General features: G+C 43.0%; 1 protein-coding gene across 3 annotated transcripts; it reads right to left on the bottom strand.

Moving 5' to 3' along the window:
- Positions 1-543: 543 nt before the first annotated feature.
- sh3tc2 (SH3 domain and tetratricopeptide repeats 2) lies at positions 544-22,968 on the bottom strand. Of its 3 annotated transcripts, XM_074648160.1 has the most exons (23): positions 22,462-22,600; positions 17,553-17,667; positions 16,369-16,467; positions 14,633-14,749; positions 13,906-14,033; positions 13,595-13,700; positions 12,575-12,718; positions 11,469-11,670; positions 11,236-11,309; positions 9,450-9,645; positions 9,078-9,214; positions 8,918-8,968; positions 8,514-8,818; positions 7,834-8,028; positions 6,544-7,404; positions 6,232-6,452; positions 5,303-5,469; positions 4,688-4,865; positions 4,446-4,596; positions 4,082-4,204; positions 3,783-3,933; positions 2,652-2,848; positions 544-1,653 (listed from the first exon to the last, which is right to left on the bottom strand). In XM_074648160.1, exons 2-23 carry the CDS (start codon positions 17,575-17,577, stop codon positions 940-942), a joined length of 4,542 nt encoding a protein of 1,513 aa, XP_074504261.1. In that variant the 5' UTR covers positions 17,578-17,667; positions 22,462-22,600; the 3' UTR covers positions 544-939. The 3 variants fall into 3 exon arrangements, with proteins under 3 accessions (XP_074504261.1, XP_074504260.1, XP_074504259.1); XM_074648159.1 differs by lacking the exon at positions 17,553-17,667 and having other exon boundaries at positions 22,462-22,968; XM_074648158.1 differs by lacking the exons at positions 17,553-17,667; positions 22,462-22,600 and adding an exon at positions 17,668-17,910.
- Between the last annotated feature and the right edge of the window lie 1,527 nt (positions 22,969-24,495).

Here is a 24,495-nt window from a genome sequence, read left to right as displayed (position 1 = left end):
TTTTTTTCTGCTGAAGCCTCATGAGTTCCCTCAACAGTGCAGTCTAAAAAACACACTGTGTGTGTTTATCCTGTTAGACATTTCTGGGAAATTGTCGTAATTGGCAAATTAATTCTTGAGTTATGGCAACAGTGACCTTTGACCAACAAATTCTGATCCGTTCATCCTTGAGTCCAAGTGGACGTTTGTGTTAATTTGAAGAAATTCCTTCAAGTCATTCCCGAGATATCACGAGAATGGGACAGAAGTCACAGAGCCCTTGACCTTTGACCTTTGACCACCAAATTCGAAACAGTTCATCCTTCAGTCTAAGTGTACGTTTGTGCCAAATTTGTAGATATTGCATTCACAAGAATGAACCGGACGTATGTATGGACAACCTGACAACATGGATGTCGTCGGCGAGGAGGCCGGCGACAATAATATATTGTTTTTTTTATGTACATGCAATTGTGTTTTCCCTAAAGTTTCTACTGATTCATTGTGTTCTGATTTGTTCATGTTTGGTCCAATGTTGCTGTGTTTTGCACCTCAAAGCCACCGTATTTCTCCCATATTTTAATAAACAACAGCATAAATAAACATTCACCATACAAAATACCATTCTTTATGTTTGAGTCATATCTTCCAGAGATACAAAAACATAATTAGAAAACATACATTACAGGCACAATGCACTGTATAATAACCCCAGAATATATTATACAAAAGGCACATGCTTTAGAGTCACTAACTTTCTGAAAAGTTAACAGTATTGACATTATCTTTCCTACAATAAGTGCCATATGGCTGGAACGTTGGAGCTGGTCAAGAAACATGTGACCAGACGGAGGAAATGTCAGTGAAGAAGATAAAGTGCCACTGGGAGACTATGTGTAGACGTCATCTAAGTGTTTGTCTCTCTAGTCATCCACACTTACAGCTTTATCAGCGTCAATGCTAACAGTGTGATTCGGTAGTATAAGACTGATTGTACTCATCATCTGCATACGTGTCTATTTCTTTAGTGGGGGTGTTTTGTTTGTCTGTGGGTGTGTTTTGGGCGTCAGTGTTGTCACTTTTGTGATGATGACTGAGAACGCTGTGGTCGGTATCAAAGTCCTTCCCGTCTGTTTGATTGTGGTGAGTCTGTAAAGTGTCAGTGGAACTGCTGGAGTCTGACATCTGCTCCTTGGCTGTATCAAAGGACTCCGTGAAATTACTGTCCTGACTGGCGATGGTTTCTGTCTCAAACCCAAAGGCGTCCACATCTGCATCAAGATGCATGTTGTGATTATCTCCAATATTAGTGTCTGTACATCTATCCTCTGTGTCACCATGGATTATGCACGTTCTCAAGTTATCTTCGCATTTTTCGTTTTCAGGTGAAGTGAAAGTGACGTTTCTCTGAGCCAAACTTTCTCTCTCTTCCATATTTTGGCCAGGCCCTGCGTTCACATCCTCTCCGACAGCAGCGCCTTCCTCTCCAGCCAGAACTCCCTTCAGACTCTGGGCTTTGTCTCTGTATTCTTGGCACAGCTGAGCGTCGGGCATGTGGTTGCCGTGGATCTCGGCCAGCTTCATGTACACCACGTACAGAGCCTCGGGGTTAGCTGGGTCCTCCAGGGCCGCCGCCAGAGCCAAGTGGAAGTAGCCCACCGCATCAAAAGAGTCCTGAAGGGAGAGCACAAAGCTGAGGTCAGAACACGTCTCATCTAGTATCTTCACACTTGAAGGCTAGTGAAAATCAAGGTTCACTGTGCAATCATGTGATTATTCTATATCTTTAATATATGATTTTGACTGGAACATGCATGAAATAAGGAAAACTACATTTGAAAGAAGTAGAAATGTTTTACTACATTGTGAAAATGTGTGCCTTTATTTATTTGTTCTTTTTTTGTTTTGTTTTTTATATAAAAGGAAAATAGAATAAGATTTTAGAAGTTGAATATTAAACTAATTTATTTGTTAAAGGTTGTAATCTTAAATGTTCTTGGTGAATTTTTAGTAACATAAAGTGTGACTAAAAGTTTGACTTGAGAAAAATAATGCATTTTGTGTTTCACATCTGATCATAATTGAAAATGTAAGACCATTTAACCGTCTCCTGTTTACAAAAATTACCAACAATGAACCTTAATCTAATGCATTCACTTAAGACAAAAACATTTGCCCTGTTTTTCTGAATTAACGAGATCATGTTCTCGGTAATTCTGAGAAAAGTTTTCATGGATAAAAAAACTGCTCTGTTTTTCTGCAAATATTATTTTCTACAGTGAATGCATTACGCTTTCGTATTAATCAGTGTCATTAAGTGTTTTGGAAAGTCTAATTTAAAAAAAATGTCATGCCTTTATTAGAGCATCGACATGAAAGAGATGACAGGAAATGAGGGGAGAGAGCTCAAGCAATGAGGGCACCCTGTCACAAAACATTTATAACTAAGGTAAATAAGATTTTGTTTATTCCTCAAGTTATTCCATCTATTAAAAGACCAGTCAATTGATTTTTAAGTGGTTGCAGGTTCAAACCTTGTGTGTTTAATTTTGGTGACAAGGAAAAACTCAACATTGTGTCTTTAAGATGGAGATTTGAGTTGAATGTTTATTTCAGAAACCTACTGTATGCTTGTGTAAATGCAAACCCAGACATATATTTGGCTCCTGTACCTTCAGTTTGTGTAGAGTGAGATTGCCGAGTCGGCAGTACACCTTGGTGTAGTAGCGTGCCTCCATTGGGCCCTCTAGGACGGGCGAGCAGAGGGTCAGGGACTTGAGGTAGTAGTTCTCTGCCATCTCATACTGCTGCAGGCTGTAGTAGACGGTAGCCAGCCGGTGGTAGGCTGTCCTCTCATTCACATTCACACCTGAGGAAAAACATCAACGGTCTCCGTTAACAAAGTAGTTCTAAAGCAGCTACGCTACGGTCGTTACTACTGGCTTTACATTGTCATTAAAAGTTAACTACGGAAGCCCTAAACCGACATGATTCAAACATTTTTTTAATGCTGTTATCTCGAGATCACAAGATAACTGTCATTATCTCGAGAAAACAAGCTTTGTTATCTCAAGATCTCGTTATCACAAGAAAACAAAAGTGTTGTTTTCTTTTATTACTTATAATGTTTGGGTCAAATCAGCCAACGGTAAAGGCCATGTGGTAAATCAAGCTGAAGGCATGGATGTTTACATCCATGGCTGACAGTATCAGTCCTTGTCAGAATAGAATAATGACATTTCCCTTTGGAATTTTCTTTTTTCTTTATAAAGGTACACAGATAACATGTTTTATATACTGATTGTGAATATGATCTATTTAAACTTATTTACGTAATTTATGTACACTTGTCAACACCTTATTTTGAAAACTGGACGTAGTCACACTTGTATCCTTCCGCTAACTTCCCCAAGTCCATCACTGTCAGCCATGGATGTACACACCCAGTCTGTCAGCTCGATCTGAGCCGTTTGAATGCATTTACCTTCGGCTGATTTGATCCAAACATTATAATGAATGTAATAAAAGAAAACAACCTTTTGTTTTTCTTGTGATAAAGAGATCTTGAGATAACGGCATTAAAATACTGTTTGAACCATGTCCGTTTAGGGCTTCCGTAGATAAGGCACAGATTCTACTATGGGCTATGCTTGTATGATGCGGAAGATCGGGCGCTTTTCCAGGCAGAAGTCGAGCCATTTTGGTATCACGCGCCACTGAACAACTTTCATAGGAGTGAACGGGGCCCCGCCTCCAACGCTGTAACCAGTTCTCTTTATACATCCATGGCTTGTACTCTGCACCTGTTTTGCTGGCGATCTCAACAGCCAGCGTGGCGTACTGCAGAGCCTCCTCCTGCTCTCCCTGGTCCATTAACAGCTCCGTCAGTTTACTCAACAAACGGAACTCTGAATGGACGTCCTTGATGCTCCGCGCAAACGGCAGGCTGCCATCCTGAAAACAAACATGCATGATTTTCGTTAAGTGAGATCATTGGTGCAGAGAATTAAAAAATAACGGAATCAAAATAAAAACGTACTACAGTTTATCAGGGAAAATACTTCATCTTGACATTGCAGCTTTGTTTTTTTCATCCTCTTACCCTGAAGAAAGGCACCGAGGCCATCCGGTTCCTGACGCCTTTAAAGTAGACGTCTCCCGCCTCCTCGTAGATGCTCATGGCAAAGTGATGATCGTTCATCCTCAGGGCTGTCTTCACCGCTGCCTATTTATAAAATGATATTGTCAATCATATCTAACGTTAGAATGTGAAACTAATCTATATGTATGATTGTCAGGGGAGTGTTACATTTTATTTAAACATCTAAAAACATGGTGAAACTGAAACACTGACGGCTGGTGATAAAGTTGCTGATCAGGAATGAGGAGCGCCCACACACAATGAATGCTAGCTTTGTGGTAGAACAAGGAAAAAGCGAATGAAAACAGATGTCCCTCCTCCTCACCTGCAGGTACATGTCAGCGAGCTCGTCCTCGTAGATGAGGTAATAGATGCGTCCCACCTGCAGCCAGGTCTCTGACTCTTCCTCTCTCTTGCCCAGGTCAATAGAAATCCTCAGGCTCTGCTTGGTGTAGTCCAGAGATTTACGAGATGATCTGCAATCCAGAATTGAGACTGTTTTGGTCACAAACCATAGATTTTATGGAAAAGATGGATAGTGAGTGGGAAGGAGAGGCACAAACTGACCTTTCAGTGTTGAGTGAGAGGTAGATGCTGCTAAGGATTTCCAGATACTTCCCTTCCAGCTTCTTGTCCTTCAGCTCTCTGGACACCGACACACAGTGCTCATAGTAGACGACACTCTGGCCGAACAGCAGCATGTTAGAGTACTGACGACTCAGCACCTTGGCCACCACCATCTGACCTATGAGAAAACACAGCAATATGTCACCTGTTGCTCCTGACACTAAATACACTATGATATTGAATAAGAACTATATAAAATCTGACCTTTACTGTACACTGTTCTAGCTGATATTATTAGCCAATTTTAGCTTTTCACAGATATATTGGTATTGGCCTATAAATAAGAAATTACAGTAGAATTATGATATATTTGGGATTGTTTTGAAACATTATTGCCATTACATAATTTGTCCACCAGGGCCAGTGAAAAGTTTAGTTTTCAACTGTAAAATGTCACAGCACATATCATATCTCTCATGTATTTATGTTAAAAAAATTAAAATAAGGAAATGAGAGTGGTATCAATCTTCTCGTTCAACTTCTGGCAAGAAAGCAAACAAGGGTATTAAGGGCCAAATGACAAACTATTCCTTTAATATGTTAACTTGTACTCACTGTGTAAGTTTTTGGCATGTAGAGCGATTAGTAGCCCCATTTCGTAACACGTCCTGCTGTCCTGATTCTTCCTCCTGTCCTTGTAGCTCCGACCCAGCCAAAGGTAGGTCTGGACATGCTCCTCATCTGTGGGGCTTTCCGAGAGCTCCATAAAAATGTGCAGGGATCTGGGAATACAATCACCATCACAAAATTAAGTCTTTGAAAACTCTTTTTACATTAAGTTCCCTTGGGGAAAACCATAGACTGTATATAAAGATGGATGACATGACAGCTCCCCAAAAGTGAAGCCAAAACGTCTTGATTGCCCCCTGGTGGCTGGCTGCAGTATAGGTCATAAATCCACGTCAAATACATTTTTCCCGAAGAGGGACCTGTTTTAGGTCGTTCTCATCACGTTGATGTATGTTCAAGTGTTCATTTTTCTGATAGGTTTGGTTTTAATAAGTTATTTGATGCTGGGGTGAGACGTCATGATTGACAGCTGCTCTGAGTAAAGTAGTCGCAGCCGGAGGCTCGGGAGTTGTACGAGTAACTTTAACTTTCCATAACCATCATGAGTCTGTGTAATAGAATGTGTCAGTTTAATCATAAATTCAGTTACAGAGATGTTATGGTTAATGATTGTGTCTTTCTAGCCAAACATCTACTGTGGTGCTAACATAGCAGCTAGGTGGTTACTGCTAGCAAGCTGCGGCCGTGCTCGGCTTGTGATTGTCTCAGGGCAGATGTGTGGGCGGGACCTCGATACTGCGGCTCCATGCCCTCCAATTAATACTGCACAGACTCCAAATTACGTCAAAATCTCAAGCTGGCAGCTCCTGTATCTGGGATATTTTGGTTTCCTTTTGTACATAGGGAGGAAGAGGATACGCGTCCTCCCTCTATCTATGCAGTCTATGGGGAAAACGATAAGACTGATATCTGACCTGCCCAGGAAGCGTTCTGCCACCAAAGATGCCCCCGCATCCAGTGCCAGGCAGCCCAGGTTGGCCAGTGCCAGGGCCTGGTTCCTCTGGTTTCCACTTTCCCTGGAGATCACCAAGGCGGAGTGGAGATGCCAGCCCGCCTCCGGGATGCGACGCTGTCGCCTCAGACACAACGCCAAGAGGTTGTGGATCACTCCTCTTTGCGTGGGACCGTCAGTGCCCTGGAGAGATTACACAAGATATTCGTATAGAGGAACAGTGGTGTTTATACTATCCCTGATGTGCATTTATCCAGGTGAATGTTTGCTGTACCTGGAGAGATGTGAGCAGTGGCTGTAGGACACTCTGGGCCCTCTCAGCCTGGCCCGCCAACACCAGCAGCCACCCGAGCTGCACAGAGGCCTCAAAGCCCTCCTCCTCATGGATGTGACCTCCTGTCTCCACAGCTCGTTGAGCACAGTGCACCGCCTTATCTAGAGCATCATACTGCTGGTAGACTGTGGCCAGGCCCTGACACAGGTCCCTCTGGGTCTTCAGGTCCTCCTCTTGCTCAGCTATAAGCAGGGCCTGCTGGAGGTAAATCACAATCTGGGCGGGAAGCAGGGAGGTTCCTTCCCTCCAGCACGGGTTCAGGCGAACAGAGTTCCTGATGAACAACTCAATCCTCTGGAAAGCGTCGTGGAGGGAGTGGTCTTGCCTTGAATCCAGGCTCAGAGAGGCCAGCGCTAAGTAAGGCATGTATTTACGATGATAGAGCCAGCTCAGGAGCCAGTTGAGGTCCAGAGGAACTATGGGACGCCCCTCGGCGGCAGAGAGAGTCACAGAGAGGAACTGGAGTCGCTCGATAAAGGGGAGGGCGTCATCGGTCTTCTTGCGAAGCAGGAAGAGGGTGGAGGCGAGATAGCAGATGCGAGCCTCCAGGTGTTTGTCCGCCGTCACCACCGACCTCCTCAGGAGCAGCTGCAGCAGTTCGAACTCGTCCATGGAGGTGAAGGTGTGGCAGGGGAGACAGAGAAGCAGGGCGCTGGCCTTCTCCAGAGTCTGGGGCAGTTTGTCTGTCATACGCTGCTTCAGGTAGACGGCGGTGAGGTTTGTGAAGAGCGCAACGAGGAGCGGCATGTCAGAGAAACTGTCCACTTGAACACTGAGAGCTTCCTCATAGTACACACGGGCCTGAGGACAGGAGGAAACATAGATACGAATGATAATGTTCTGTATGTTGTGGTGTGTTGTTACAGACTCACTTGCCTTAAATTGTCTCTTCAGGGAGGAATAGAGCATACTAACATATCTACAACACATATTAAAAGTGCAGAGTGTAAGAACTGGCAGCATCTAGTGGTAAAGCGTGTAGGAGAACTACGGTGGCCGGCGTGAAAACGTAAAAACATGAAAACACGAATGGCCAGTGTTTGCTTTGTCCGTTCTGGGCTACTGTAGAAACAAGCTCATTCTAAGGTAACAAAAATACAACTATTCTTATTTTCAGGGGATTATACACTAAAGAAAACATACTTATTAATATTATATTCAATTTCTGCCAATAGAGCCCCCCCGAAATGTTACACACTGTTCCTTTAATGCTAGAGATGAAGCACAAACCTGGGAGAGCTTTAGCTTGCGGGCACAGAGTCTTCCCAGGAGGAAGCATGCCCGTCGACGTGCCCAGTGCAATCCCATCCTCTTGGCGCTCTCCCTGACACTCTCTAGGTGCCCCAATAGCTCATCCTCAGTCTTCCCACTGAAGGTCACCCACAGGAAGGAGTACTGCAGGTCGTACAGGGGCAAGAAGTCCTCCTGAAAGTTATAACAAAGAAAAGAATGAAAAAGAGCCTCTTGATTGTCTGTAGGCTGTGTGTTTGGAAAAAAGAGGTAATGGTACAGACACAAATACAAAATATTGCCAAATTAATTTACATATTACAACCAAATGCTTTTAGCGATCAGAATCGTGTTGATAAGTCAAAATACAGTAAAAGCCATGCCAAAGATCTGTCTTTTCATATCTGGTGGCGATTGGAGTACTGTACAAAACAGCAGCTAAATTAATGAACTGTAAACTTGTTTTTGCATCTCTGCCAATAAGTCTAGATTGTTTTATACCTGAAAATGTGAACCTACATTTCTTCTTTAGGTAACAATTTTCATAAAAAACACTGCTTCTATCAGCTGCCATAGACATAAAATAGACAACCAGAAAGAAACAAGAATGCCTGCTAGCTGTGCTTCTGTGCTCGGCCCTGTAATAAATAAATCAGTGAATAAACTGGGGCTGTGCGGACCTGGAAGTGTTCCTGGTTGAGCAGGGTCAACGTGGGGTCACTGAACTCCGAGTCCTCCCCCTCCCAGCTGTTCTCCTCCAAGAAGAGCGGCGGGTCTTCCCGGAACTCGTCCAGCTCTCTGAACGTATCGTCCAGAGTGAAGGACAGGCGCTCTCCCTCGCGCGGCAGAGGATTGTGGGATTGATAGAGGGACAAGCGAGTGGAGGATTGCGAGACAGATGTGCGAGGAGAGGAGAAGAATGAGGGCGTCCCGGCGCTTCTCTCTGAAATGAGGCTCTGACGGGCACTCGGAAGGACCTTATGATCTGGGAGGAAGACAGAAAGTCGAGAGACACATTTAATTCTTCAAGCTGTTTTAGTGCATTAAGCTGAGCTGATTTCCTCAATACACTATAAAGCATTACCATGTTTTGGCCGAGTTCTGATGTACTTGAAGTCAGACTCGTCCAGTCTGTCTGAAAACACACAAGGAAAATCCATTTAATCGTCCAGTTGGGGGTAGAGATGGAAACATTTTTCACTAACGGTACCTCTCTTTTGGGAAACAAACTGAGCTTTACTTACCTAGCCTGTACACAGAGCGGATGTCAGACGCGAAGAGTCTATCCAGCAGGCCGCTGTCACTCGGCTCAGAGCTACAGGGATTAACCTGAGCCAGAATGGCCCTCTCCTCCTCGGTCAGAAAGACCAAGCATTTGTCTCTGTGCGAGGGAAACAAAGGCAGCATTATCACTTCTGCCCCCTCACCCCGTCCACCCCCGTCCAGACTGCAGATAGCTTCACTAAACAGGATTTCATAAAAGATCAGCACAAGACTATAAACAAGAGGCGACTAACGTGGCTTTAAGATTAAGGGCTTTGACGCACAACATCATCAGACCAGTGAGTTCAAGCCATGCCATGCATTATACAACTAAAACAAAATGACTTTCTTACAGGGGTTTGGTGTCCAGAGGCTTGACGTGGGCCTTGTGTATGAAACCAGTATGACCCGTGGACATGTGTGTCCCTATGAACACGTCCAGGCCTCGGACCAGTAGACCCTGGATCTCCACAACGTCACCCTGACTCAGCTGAAGCTCATCCGGGCTCACTGGACTGTAGTCGACCACCGCTACACAGGAACCCGTCACTGAGAGATTTGGTGAGGAGAACAGGACGAGGAGTTTCAAGGTCAGTATGTAAGCACATTGTCTGATGATGAATATGATGACACAGTACATCTTTATACCTTTGTATGTATTTTTATATCCTGCCAAAGAATTGACAGGATATAAATGATAAAGTTGAAATGCTTTTCACAAGTGCATACAGGTTGGAGGTACCACTATAATGCTTAAGCATATTAGTATTGATCCACTGTGTCTGTGCACTGCTGTGTGTTCCGGAAAATAGGAAGTGGGAAAGTTTGATGTTATCCTCTGTCTTTGTATGTACACAGTAAAATGGTTGACTTCATAAACACAATGGGCCTCATGCAAGAAGTGATAGAAGAACAAATTTCATCTTATTTTTGTTTCTATTTGTTCCTATTTTGTTAGTAGCCACTGATTTCTGGGATTCACCAATGTTTTCTTATCTTCGCTCTGCTCTTACGTAAGACAAAATGTTACTAGTGGTCGAGAGCACTCTTACCAAGATAAGAAAAAACATCTTGTTTTCACAGTCCATGACTTGTCCAACGCAAGGAAACAAAAGTTATAAATTTGAGGAACATAAAAAAAAAAACGGAGTATAATCAAATTTAGACTATTATATGTTTCAGAGTAATTATAATATAATTATAATGAAGTTCTTCTTCTTACAGCCTGTTTTGTGGCATCTCTCCAATTCTAGTACGGTATTTTTACATGGCACAAGAGCTGCCGTTATGGAGTGTTTAGTGAGCGTTACCTATGCAAATAACTGCCCTTATATAGTGTTTAAGGGGCGTTACCTATGCTAATTAACAATCGGCCACACGCCTCCAATTTATGATCAAGTGGGATTTCTCATTCAGCACAGCTGGGTAAGAGCAGATATAGAAAGAACGTTTGGTGCATCTGGAGTTGACATCTCTTATATTTTCTCAACAGAAAATTAAGAGAACATATAAGAGAGATTTAAGAGAATGTTGCTGCATGAGGCTCATTATGTGGTTAAGTTACAATCTAGGCCTATTTCTCAACTTTTTTGAGGAACTTCTACTTGATCTCGTGCAATAAAAATCCAGCAATTGAACTATGTTAAGCTGACCTCAGCATATGCTCCATCAGACTGCATGCGGACGCAGACACATGAGTATGTCTGACTTTGGAGAAGTAGTGAAATTCCTTCAAAAACAATCACTACTACAACCCCCACTGGCCACTTGGGGGCAACAAGTTGTAAAGACAACATTTCATTTGTATGTCCTTATAAAGAATGGACAACATGTTCCCAAACAGATGCCTATTGACACATCTAGCAGACATTGAGTAACATTAGCATTCATTCAGTCATGTTTGTGTCCTCCTGATAAATTCAAATCCAATATTGACTCTGATTTGGTCCCCAGAGACTCCTGATTTAATGCTTTTTCATTGAAAACTGCTGCGTCTGAGCTGCTTTTCAGCCAGTTCATCTCAGCCTCCCATGGTCAGATCAGTGGAGGAGTTGGTTTTAAGTATCTGCACCTGAGTTCAGTATACTGTCTACACTGTACAGTATGTTTTATGTGTGAAAATATGCAGAATATTTTTACCGATTGAATGTTCAAATTGTTCCTTTTCTGTTGGCGAGCATCCCACGCTGCCTGGGTACTTCCTCAGGAACCATCTGACCAAACAGGAAGTCAAGTTTAACTCATGTGCACACATCTGTAGCACAGCTTTGCTCATTCAGCTAAAAGTCTTGACCAGAAAACGTGTTAATCACAGTGTAAATCAAGGGATTTGTGACAGAAGTGGCTCATTTGAGGAACCCAGAGTGACTCACTGATAGAAGGGGTAAGGCAGCGGCTGCATGGCGTTGACTGGTACCAGGCCGTGGTTTCCAGTGGACAGCATGGTGGCCTCCCACATGTCGTCCTGCCCGGTGTCCTTCACCATCAGCAGGTCGTTCTTTTGGAACGACAGCTGCTCTTCATCGTACTCATCCTGATTAGTTCTCGTGAATAGCGCCTTAGCAAAGAAGGATCCTGCAAAAGAGATGGGTTTATTAGTTTCAACCTCTATAAACCCCCTCACAAACATATACAGACTGTACAAATAAGCGTGTGATCCAGACACAAGTGTTTTCATGTTGTTAAAAGTCACCACATTTAAGTTAAAGATCAGCAAACGTGCTACAGCTTATAGTGCGCCCTAATTCAGTCACTGGAAAATGATGGATGTTTTATATCCTCCCCCTATTAAGTTAATTGTAATTCTCATCACTATTTGCCAGCACTGCAGTTTTATTATACATTTCCGTGAAGCTTTTTGCCTCGGGGAAATGTTCAGGAGAAAGTAACGTTTGTGTAGACCAGGCCGGAGGAAATCAATACACATTCTTGTAGGGAAGAAGAATCATGGTTATGCTTTAGCAGACTTATTTTATAATGTATAAAAGACAGTTAGCAAATTGCTAAATTTCACTGATGTCCAGTTTTAACTTCATTCACTTGTACAATACAAAAAAGGGTAGTGGCCATAAATAGAAATCATTATAATACTTTAGACACTGGCTGTACACTGTGAGGCACATAAGGTAGAATGACAAAGCGTCCATTGCTATATTTGTCCAAAGTTCTGTGAGGCTTTCGTACTGTTAATTGGGATCAAAGGGATTAAGTATATAATTACAGTGACAAGATTCAATATAGTTCTGACAAGAAATACGTCAAATATTGTAAGAGCTTTCAAAGTGAGACTATAGTTTCCAAACGGCAAAGGATACTGTTCAGTTTAGAGTCTGGAAGAAAGCACAGGTTTTGACTAAAAGATTCATGAATTGGAGTTCATTCCTCACTTTTCCCTCTCTTAACATCCGTGTTAGTAATCAAACTGCTCATAAAAAGGTCACTGACTTTCCATAAAATGACAGAGCGCAACATTACTGACCCTCCTGGAGAACAAGTCCGAGGTAGAGGGTGGCCAGATGTTCCTCGTCCACTGTTACGTTGATCTGCAGGTCGCTGAGCAGCTCTGGGTCCAGCCAGATGGACTGATCACACAGGAAGTTCTCCAGGCAGCGAGCCACGTAGCCTTAAATAGAGCACATGCTACTCAGATACAAATACTACTGATATTAGGCTATTTATGCTAATATCACTGCATACTCAATAACAAAACCTTGTTATACCACTATGATGATAATAAGATGTAGTACAATAAATTCAGTAGTATTTTCTCAGAGTTTAACTTTTGCTCCTTTAAGACTGTGTGGGGGAAAAAATTGATACAGCATATTATCGCGATATTTTGCGTGACAATATTATATCGATACACAGACGTCAAGTATCGATATTTTATTATGTAAACTATTGACCTTTTAACAATCCGACCACTATTCTTTCAGAGGTTGTAGGGGCCTCAGTCTTAAAGCTAGAGTGAAGATCCTGGTATCATATGAACTCTACAAAACCTAAGGAATTGGTTCCAACCATGTCATGTTAGCTTGTTATGAAGAACGCTAAATAATGCTCCAAAGTTACGCAAGATTTTGGCCAGGAAAAACTGTCATGGCCATTTTCAAAGGGGTCGCTTGACCTCTGACCTCAAGATATGTGAATAAAAACTCTGAGATGAACAGGGTGAAAGCTGTATCGTACTAAATAAAACAGATGTTGGCAAACTGCATAATTTGTAGTTGAAAAAAGGTAATATATCGCAATATATCACATCCAAATACTCAGCATGTCGCAAAATGTTTAAAATCGCAATAAGATCGTATCATGACTTAAGTTTCGTAATAATATCGTACCGTGGGGCCTCCTACAAACAACCCAACAACCGCCATCAGATTCTGATTCAAGTGTTTGCTTTTTCCAACCTAACACAAAGAGTTTTTCATGTTGGAAGAAAGTGATGTGTTTATGTTAAATATGGCCTTTAAGATATAGAATGGTGGTAGTTGCTTACCTAATGCTAGGTAAGTTGAAAACTTCCAGATTTCCTCCACAGTCTTGAATGTGAGCACGAAGCTGTCCTTCTCAGCGTGGACAGACACCAGACGTGCAGACAGGTCCTGCAGAAACAAAGTGTCATGTTACAATAGCAGAACAATCATCCATTAAGTGCACAATACATATACAGAATGATGCATCATATTGCATTATAAGACCTCTTATCATATCATAATGCACCTTAGTCTTCGTTACGATAACAGAAGGTTTGAGTAGTGCAGTAATGCCCCTGTAATGTCTGCATTGTCAGGTCTGAGTGTCACTCACTTTAAAGAGCTGGATGACATCTTGGCTGTGGCTCTCCACCACTCGGAGTCGGGTGCGCAGCGCCTCCTGTAGGGCCTGGTCAGGCTCCTCGCTGGAGCGCCTCCGCCCCGTGAACTGCAGCTCAATTTCTACGCAAAAGAGTGTAATCGATCACTCTTAGATTAGATTGTTTCTTCTCGTGGAATAATACAAACAAATTCAATGCAATTAGACTTAGAAGAAGAAAAAAATTGCTTACAAGAACATCCATTGTCTATCAGAATTAAAGGAATAAACAAATAATGTGTTTGCTAATTCATCACACAAATAAACTGATGTATTTTTCTGTCTGTAGCCATTGAGTAAAAAGGGAAAATATCTCGAGAGAGACGCAAAACTTTCAAGAGTTCATTAAAGATTTTCCACGAGAGCTCATATTTCAGCGAGACGCTCTGTGAAGCCAGTCCTCGGAGGAATAACAAAGCTATTAGGCCTCTTACTGGACTCTCAGTGTGGCCATTTAAATCCATTTGAGAGGAAGAACCTGGGGGAATGTGATGGATGGAGCGAGACTGCTGAGTGAGTAAAACATTAGTAGGGAAATGTGCCTCATCAGTATGCATAAATATGACGCATGGGGAATGCGTCTGCGTATGAAATATAACTAGTTTAGACTGGCTAATGTTGAAGCTAGTATTTCAGTTGCAACATACTATAAGTCTACACCGAAAAGCATCTTTAAATGTACCTGAGGAGAATTTCTCTCCCAGTGACATAGTGCTTCCTCTGAAGAAGGCCTCTTTCTTCTTCCAGTAGCTGTCATCTCCTTCACCTGACTCCAACACGGGACCATCCTCCTCCTCACCTGTACATGGAAGAGGAAACAAAATCAGAAAAGCAGCTGCTGGATCAAGCATATATGACTATGCACCCTATAGCAAGTTAGAAAACTCAACCCAGTGTCAGTTAAGCCGGTGTATCCTAAACAGCATGTTGTAGGGTTTTAGTGTGACAGACAGGTGTGTAGTAGAAAACGTTTTATCAAAAGGGTCATCAAAAAGGCCGTTCAAAGTAAGCTGCAATTACACTGCAAGTCCCAGACTGCCATGGAGATTTAACTGTTGTTGTTACCAGATGACAAGATGGCAATCACTAAGAAAACACATCTGTGGTCAGTGTGCTGCAGGTTGAACAGATGAATTAGGGCAGTGGTTCCTAACCTAAGTGGATGTTGTTAGGCACGGCAATGCAAGTTTATCTGTGTAGCATTTGTGCAGAATAAAAACATTAAAATGCAAATTAAAAGAACAGAAGCCTCTTTAAAGGAAATTAAAAAAGTTATGAAGAGAGACACAAATACAGCATATAGGAGGGTAAGATGAGTATTTAAGGTTCAGTCAAAAACGGTGCAGAACATAAACATTTTAACCTGTAGTTAATGGTGGTCAAAGTCTAATATCCTATGGTAGTTTAGTTCAAGCTCTGTGGTGCACAGTAACTAAATGCTGCTTCTCTATGTATAGTTTGCAGTTTTCTGTGAACAATTAGCAGCCTGATGACCTGATGACCTGAGAGGCGGCGACGGTTCATACGGTAAGAGACAGTCAGAGATGTATTTTGTCCATAAGCCACAAAACTGCACTGTCAATTTAGATTGATTTGGTCAAGTTAGCATTCATACTACTCTACACGGAGCTGGACTGACCATCCGGGCACTTTCCTGGTGGACGGACTTGCCTTTTGGCACTGGGCTGATGATGATTGAGATCTGTCTGTATCAATTCTGCCCCCACATGCTCTACAGACTACAAATCCATATCCTTGTGGAAAGCCCTGTTCATCACATTGGAGTAGGCTATACAATTTTGCAACGCTGCTTGTTGAAGGTATTTATCATGTTTCCTCTCTATTAAACCTTCCTTGATTCCCTCTTAACTCATTGCACGGCTTCAGTGCTTTTAGGGAGTATCCCAGTTGGGATGCATAGGGGAGCGCGAAGATGGGTGGTGTGTGTGGGCCGGTCTGGACCAAAATGTAAGAGCCGATTTTTTGTCCAAGTCCAGCTGACTTGGACGCTTCAGACATTTATTCAGTTCTTTAAGCTTTTTCACCATTTATCCAAAACTTTTAGCTCTCCATTTTAACTATGTATCCATTACAATTTAGTTGTAGGAATCACTGACTTAGTGTAGGTAGTAACTGATCTTTATCTCACCACATTAACAGGATCTTAATAGTTTCGAAACCTATAAATATGAGCCAGATGAAACGCTGGGCATTGCAGTATATAGTGGTGTGACGGGCTTCCCCTGGTTTGTTCCATTGTGCATGGAGAGGATGTCCCCAAACACTTCCTCAGTTTGTGACGACTCATACAGCAGCACAACTCAAATGAGCCTCACGTTTGAACTCCAAACTAATAGAGGACTCTATAACAACATTATTTCAGATTCATTAAGGTGTTTTCAGTGCACAATAGTCTACCTTGAGTCATGATGTCATTTCCTGAGAAGTGTTCATTTGTATCCCCAAGAGTATATGGTGGTTCCCTCCAAAGAGCATCCAGCTCAGCAGGAGAGATGTCTGTAAGTAGGGAAACAAATCAGTTCATGAACATGAACGTAAAAAAAACCCCTCTCTGTTCCCTTTTAATCAATTACTGCAAGGTTTTAATACAGTTTAAATACAATTTCAATGCATCTTAAAGGGAATAGTTTGTCATTTTGAGCAATACACGTATTTGCTTGTTTTCCAAGAGTTAGACGATAAGATTGATACCATTCTCTAAAGGTCTGTATGGTAAATGTGTAGCTGGTGTCAGCAGCCGGTTAACTTAGCTTAGCATAAAGACTGGAAACGGGGAAACAGCTAGCCTAGCTCTCTCTGAACCTAAAAAAACAAGCCTCACAAATGAACATGTTATACTATGAAAATCAAAGTGTAAAAACAGCAATTCGCGAATTTCTGGAGGTTATGGGCCGGACTATTTCTTGGCTGGGAGCAGTTGTCAGGCAACCAGCGGAGGAGACTCCATCAAGTTACTGCTCCTGGCCAAGAAAGAAACAAATAAGCAGCCGTAAAACAGCGTATTGTGATTTATATACTTAGTTTTTTGTACGTATTAAACAAACAAAAGAGATATAACGTTCAAGTTCCAGCCTGGTTAGTGTGAGGGAGGGGTTATCAGGGTTTGGGTTTGGGGGGGATACAATAACGTTGAAAACACACAGCTGCACTGACATCAGGAAGACCTCACACAGCTGACTCCTCCACTTTTATGTCAGCGCGGCGGTCACATGTTTTCAGACAGTACAGTCACACACCATTTAAAATGAAAAAGGAACATACTGTTAACCAAAGGGTAACACAAAAAAAGTCATCGTTTTGGATTAAAATGCCACTTCTCTTCATTGTCCACATGCTTTGTCAGTGCAAAAAAACACAGCAGAACAGTATTATATGGATGCAAAGCATTCACAACGAGACAATGGGGCGCACAACTATAGCAACACAATGCAACATGACATGAGGGCCGGAGAGGACAACAGCCCATTCTTTCCCATCCTACAACACAGAGCACAGTTAGCACCAACGGGACTGCTTGAGTCAACACGAGCACACGAGTCATGCTGCTACGGCACAGAAACACACACCATGCCCTTTTTTACCTTCTTGGCTAAGTGTGTTACCCATGTTGTATATAGAGCTATATGCTCACTGTCTATCTGAATCTCATGACGGTACAGTAGCAGCAGTAGCAGCAGAGAGCGGGCTGGGACAGACCTGTGAAGGAGGAGAGGCACACTTTGATGAGCGGTCCACAGCAGGAGGAGTTGAGCAGCGGTCTGCAGCAACAAGACGCCATCTGGCCCAGGAGCCGGCAGCTCCCAGAGATCAATGCCATCCCATCAGTCCCCCCCAGCCACTTTAACAACAACTCTCCTTCCTCTCTGTGGGACAAGCCCCGTTTCCCTTCCTATTTCTGTGATGCCTTTCCTGTCCTGTCCTGCTCACGTCTTTTTCCACCAGTTTAGTGTTTGCTGGATGTGTCCCATCTTATATCTCTTCTTCTCTCTATCTGTCTGGGTCTGCTCCCTCTGTCTCTTGCTGTCTCCATCTCCCTCCTCCCACCAAGCCTCCCTCTCTTTCTCTCTCTCTTCAGTAGCTGCCCAGTCCGTCGGTGAATGCACAAAGCACTCTCTGCGATTGGTATGAGTGTGTGTGTGTGTGTGTGTGTAGGGGGGAAAGGCCTCAGCAAGAGTTTCCCTGTGTGTTCTCTATGTGTGCCAGTGAAAATATGCACAGAATGTGTTGCACAAAGACAATGTGTGTGTTGCTGGGAGATTGCTGAGCCGCTGTAAGGCAATGCCACACAGGGACGGGCTGCAAGGTCACAGCGAGAGGGGGGGTAGGTGAGAGTAGCCCAGTGGCACAGATCGAGGATCAGTTTATCCACAACTCTTCTCTCTGCCATCAGATGGGTAGCTGACATATGAGAAGACATGAGTGCACCAGGACGAAACCTACACCGTAAGGTCACCATGAAGAAGAGATCCAAAATGGAGATTGGATGGTGAGTCCATGAATGCTTTGATTGTTCACGGCTTCACTATCACGTTAAGAGGGATGTGTATTCATCAAAATGTGCCGTCATGTGAAGGTCAGAACCATTGACCTCATGTGACCCTTTATACCATCTGAGAAGGAAGTAGCTTGTAATGCAGAACGGTTCTCTACTATAGCTACACAGAGTGTAGACAGGGGGCCTCTAGTTTGATGGAGGTAAACAGACGTAATTGGCCAGTAATGCTCCGTCACAATGTGTCCTCTCAGGCGGTAATGATATGCCCCGATGGTGCCAGATTTGAAAAGTGTGTCGGGTGTGGCGTTCCTTATCAGGGTGTGTCATAATGATAAGCATAACAACCTAGATAGCAGCCAAGTGGAACACAAATCCCCTCCTCTTTAATTGACAAAGTTCTCAATAGGATGCGAAGAATGAGTTGATAGACATATTTAAGACAGCTACTATATCATTAAACAGCTCTAATGATAAGGTACTGAGAATACCATGACCTCAATGATAAGTATGTAGGTTACAGGGTTAGAGTAATAGGGTTAAGAAAATGATTGAGATGGATCACGAGATGTAAATAAAATCCTAAATCAATCAAACTTTACTCTAACATAGTGCCTTTAACATGGAAATATTTAAACTTTGTCTATGTCTGTAAAGGATCAGTATCGGAATATTATTGGGCTTGAAATGATCAAATAAGAGAAAATGTTTGTTTTGAATAATTATACACTACTTTTTAATGGCATTTTAGAGAACACATCTCCCACTGCCCTGCAAACTGAATTTATTAATTTAAAAGGAAATGGAATTTGCATGAATGAGCCACTTTAGACATGAATTAACTGTATATTTGAAAGTAGAGGAGACCCTTTTTATTCAGAGGATGTCAGACTGAAGCTCTATGCTTAGCTAAATGTAAACTTATAGGGTTCAGTGGTCTCAATGGTGGACTGACTCTCCAGCCCGTTCTCATTCCCAGGGTGTTAAATACCGAGGCTTTGTCGCAGCTGTCGGCGTTCAGTACCGCCACACACGGCACCCTTCAGCGCCGGTATGAGACGCCCCGGGCTTTCATTTACTATAATGTAAACCCATCCACGGCAACAGTTAACACTCATTGAAAGTGCACCTGGAGTGTTGTGACCTAGTTTAAAGAGCGAAAGAGACACACCGTGGGTCCATCCCAGAGATCGCTGTTCGTGTCCCGTGGATCACGTTACAATCAGCTGTTCATTTGTGTCCCCTGTTCACAACGTTCAGTGTCATTTTCACTGTACGAACACAGTAGTTTTAAGACAAACCATGTTTTTCTTTCCTAAACCTAACTATAGTGGTTTTGTTGCCTAAATCTTAAGTGACGCTAAGGGTAACTATAGTGGTTAATGCCGAAAATAAAGTGTTGCCAAACAATTAAAGAAAGAATAGAAGCAGAATTTTTCTCCAGTTTCCTCCCACAGTCCAAAGACACGCAGTCTAGATTAATTGTTGACTCTAAATTGCCCGTAGGTGTGAATGTGAGCGTGAATGGTTGTCTGTCTCTCTGTAATAGTCTGGCCACCTGTCCAGGGTGTACCCCGCCTTCGCCCAATGTCAGCTGGGATCGGCTCCAGCACCCCCGCGACCCCGAATAGGATAAGCGTTTACAGATAATGGATGGATGGATAGAAGCAGAATTGAAGAAGCAGAGGATTAGATGTCCTGAACTGTAGGAACCTTATATGAGTCACACCCCGAAAACCCTAGATACCTACCTTTTTCATAATGCAAGTAGATAGCATCTTTCATTAGACCCCCCCTGCCTAATAAATACCCACATCTTGCCTATAACTTCTTCATTTTTGGGAGAATTTGACTTTTTTCATGCTTATCTAACATACTGTAGGAAAAAAAACTCATTGATCTCTGAGTCTCTACGAGACAAAACCTTTAAACTTCAAGTTGATGCCACGGTGATGAAAACAATTTGGTGTAATACTACAAAAGGAGAGATGCTCCGTGAGTGATGCATTATGTGACTTCTGTCAAAGCATGAAATCGCTGACCACGGAAAACAAAATGATAAAGTATCTTCCTCCTTTGTGCCCTGATCGTTCCACTGCTGGAGACAAAGAGGCTAACATCCTCATCCGAGACCGGTCTCTTCATCTTGTTTACGTGGCGGCTGACTGGGTCATGATTGAATCTGTGTGTGTGTGTGTGTGTGTGTGTGTGTGTTCATCTTGTGAGGCAGAAAGCTGTAAACAGGGCAGAAGGCGTGTCGGGGCATATCCTGACACTCTTTAGAGTCCCCTGCTTGTCTCTCAAAGTGCAACAGATTCTGTCTAATCTAATAAACACAGCCTGCTCAAGGCCGATATGTGCGGTCACATGCTAGGCCTTTTGTTTGCACCGAAATGCTGCACAAGGGGCAGCGGTTGTTTCCAGTGACAGTCACTTTAAAACATACAGAGACTGTCAGTAAGAACAATGCAATGGGAATACAAGAAGTCTCAATACCCTCTTTTACTGAACACCTGTTGAACTAGCTTTAGTTTCCTGTCAGCTGGAAGGTCATCCTCCTCTGAATGACTGCGCACTGTGAACAGCATTACTAACGTGTCATATAAGCACTATATACATATGATTAAAGCCACAAACACATGATTCTCCGCCTGTAATGACAGGGGTTGGTGAGCCCACTGAATGACCACATAGGCTACCATAAATGACCACACAGTCTGAAACCAAGTTTTAAAGTACTAGTTTTAAAGCTAGAGGGAAGATTATATATGATGTGATGGTATCATATGAAAGTAGGAAACCTATGGAATCCATTGGTACCAACCATGTCATACTAGCATGTCGCGAAGGAGGCTAAATAACGCTCTAAACTTATGCTAAATTTTGGCAAGGAAAAACTGGCATGGCCATTTTCAAAGGGGTCCCTTGACCTCTGACCTCAAGATATGTGAAAGTAAATGGGTTCTATGGGTACCCACGAGTCTCCCCTTTACAGACATGCCCACTTTATGATAATCACATGCAGTTTGGGGCAAGTCATAGTCAAGTCAGCACACTGACACACTGGCAGCTGTTGTTGCCTGTTGGGCTGCAGTTTGCCTGTTATGATTTGAGCATATTTTGTATGCTAAATGCAGTGCCTGTGAGGGTTTCTGGATAATATTTGTCATTGTTTTGTGTTGTTAATTGATTTCCAATAATAGATATATACATACATTTGCATAAAGGAAGCATATTTGCCCACTCCCATGTTGATAAGAGCATTAAATACTTGACAAATCTCCCTTTAAGGTACATTTTGAACTGATAAAAAATGTGCGATTAATTTGCGATTAGCTCCGTCTGAGACCACAGCAAAAGCCCAGACTGCAATTGTGACACTCGGCGGTCCGTGACAATGGCATGCAACCTAATGAGAAACACATGGTGTCAGCAGTGTTCAGATACATGACAAGCAGGGGGTTGTTTGAGGTGTTTGTGGCTGTGTATGTGTATGTGTACAACCGGGGTTGTAGATTTGGAAAATGTGGTACGAGAGTTAGCAGTTAGAGGAGAGTAATATGAGACAGGGGGTTATGGACTCTAAGTTTAGACTAACCCCCTGTTAGCTCACTCACATGCCTGTGTGTCTAGGACAGAGCTCCCTGCAGGGAGATTCCCACACTGTTGCATAGCGGCATTTGAACAACACTGAAACAAACATTGTGGAAGTAAAATGAATAGAATGGAGGCACAAGAAGACTTCAGATGATCACGTGCAAGTTCATTTTTCTGCTCCTCAGAAGACTTTGGAAACATTTACATTCATTATCAAGCCACTAGTGAACAGAATACAGAGTTACAATCACTGTATGACAGATTGACTGTCCATCCTATACCCTGACTGACAGCAACTTTATGGTCCATGTGGCAATCCAAGTACAAAGTGCAGTGTTAAACCTGCTAAACAGAAGAAAGTTAGACAACATATTAAAAGTAGAATAAAAACCAACTCTTACCTCTGTGTTCCTGCCAGCTCTCCCCTCTCATTTCATTCTTCATGTGCGTGGAAGAATATGTATGTGTGTGTGGATTCACCATTTAACCGGTGAATTGCATCTGATGACAGCAGCCGCCCAAACTGCTGTTGCTCTCCACTGTCAATCCCAAAAAGCACAGGAGAGGAGAAAAGAAAGTCAGAGCGTGTGTTAAGTCAGCGAGAGTGTGTGAGCGTGTGTGTCTGTGTGAGAGAAGCTATCCCAGACAGCATGTCACTGACTGACTGAGGAAGTTTTGCTGTGTTAACTCCTCCCATGATTTCTTTGGGACAACAAGGGCAAAGCCTCCCCCTTCTCTCTCTCTCTCACTCACCCCTATCCCCGTACACACACACTCTTCCTCGCTCTGTCAAAATTTGGAGAGCCTAAAAGGAGGCTTAACCAGTGAAAAGAGGTCAGGTTATAATTGCATTTTAATCTATCATTAAACCCTAGCGTCTATGTGACACCACTTCCCATTTAGTGTCTGTTTCCTCATTCTACAACACTAGTCACACCAGTTTTGGTTTTGGCACACACCCACAGAATCAAGGCACAAACAACAATCAGCTGTACAATTTCTGCGTCCATACCTGACAAATCACTCACCCTCATTCCAGAGGTGCCTTCACAGTTCCTGCCCTACATGCCAACACACAGTCTGTCAACATACCTCTAAGTGTGCTGTAATGTGAAGTATTTACCAGCGACCTCCCCCCTAACATTGACACTCTTTCACTTTCTGGGTCACGTCCATCCCTATCTGTGTTTGGGGAGATAATAATCCCCAGGCCAGCGTTGCTTTGGTTTCCTGTGTGTTTTTTTTTGCCTGCTTAGTTAAATATAAACTCTGGAACTGATTGTGTATCCACAGCCCCCCACCCCCAGCGCACCATGACAAAGTCACCCTGAACTCAGAATATCAGCCCTGCGCCGCACATGTGATCATGCAATTGGCTATGCAAGGCTGCAGGACACAGGCCATTTATTCTGCTCGGCTTGCAAAAGTGTGTGTGTGTGAGGCAGAGAAAGAGAGGGTATGTGGGTGTATTGAACAGCAACAAATTAGAAATAGACAGGAACGGGTGGAGATGTCAGCGTAGCGTTACAGGGTGGATGGTAGATTGTGTGTGTGTGTGTACTTTCCCCCTGGCCATGTGGTTGGACAAAGGGCAAGGATTGTGAGGGTTAGTGAAGAATGCAGCATACTTCTGATCGGTGCTACTGATAGTGGACACATGGCCTGAGAGTGACAAACAAAAGACACGTTACCTCCGACAGAAAAACACTGAGTGGATGATTAGGCCGCACAATGTGGCAACACATTAAAACATGATCTCCGTCACGTGGTTTTTGTGCTCAGTGTTGCTTTTTTTACACTGCTGGTCATGCCATCAGAAGGTGCAGAGTGATGTCAACAGGTTTATTCCAGCAATGTTTGCATTTACTGTCGATCAGGGGGCACCGGTGCCTTCGCGGACGGTCGACAACACTGTGTTGTTGACCTGACGCCTCCTGCCCCGCTGCCTTCAGTGCAGCAGGAAGGCCAGCTTCCTGTTTTTCTGCCCCATCAGTTTGGAGGACAAACGCAGGACTGACAGACAGGAGCACAATCAGCAACCGGCACACGTCAGGGCACCCACCTACATAGTGTCACACCCACTCACAGAGATAAACAAACACACACCCTGATTAAGATGGTTCATTTAAGTAAATCATTATCCATACTGATCATAATCAGGTTTGATTATGGGCCAGGTCAGTAAACATACTGTAGTACATGCAGTTAGGGCTGTCAAAGTTGAGTTGTTTTAATGACACTAATTTCTTTAACGCATTAACGCAACTTGGGATTTTTACCTTGTAGCGGGCTCAGTTTTAAAGCTAGGTACCAACCATGTCATATTAGCTTGTCGCGAAGGAGGTTAAATAACGCTCCAAATTTGCGCTAAATTTTGGCGAGGAAAAACTGGCATGGGCATTTTCAAGGGATTCCTTGACCTCTGACCTCAAGAT

This window comes from Sebastes fasciatus, chromosome 10 (genome assembly GCF_043250625.1).
Source record: "Sebastes fasciatus isolate fSebFas1 chromosome 10, fSebFas1.pri, whole genome shotgun sequence".
NCBI classification, from domain to species: domain Eukaryota; kingdom Metazoa; phylum Chordata; class Actinopteri; order Perciformes; family Sebastidae; genus Sebastes; species Sebastes fasciatus.
This window is presented reverse-complemented; position numbering and strand designations above follow the sequence as displayed.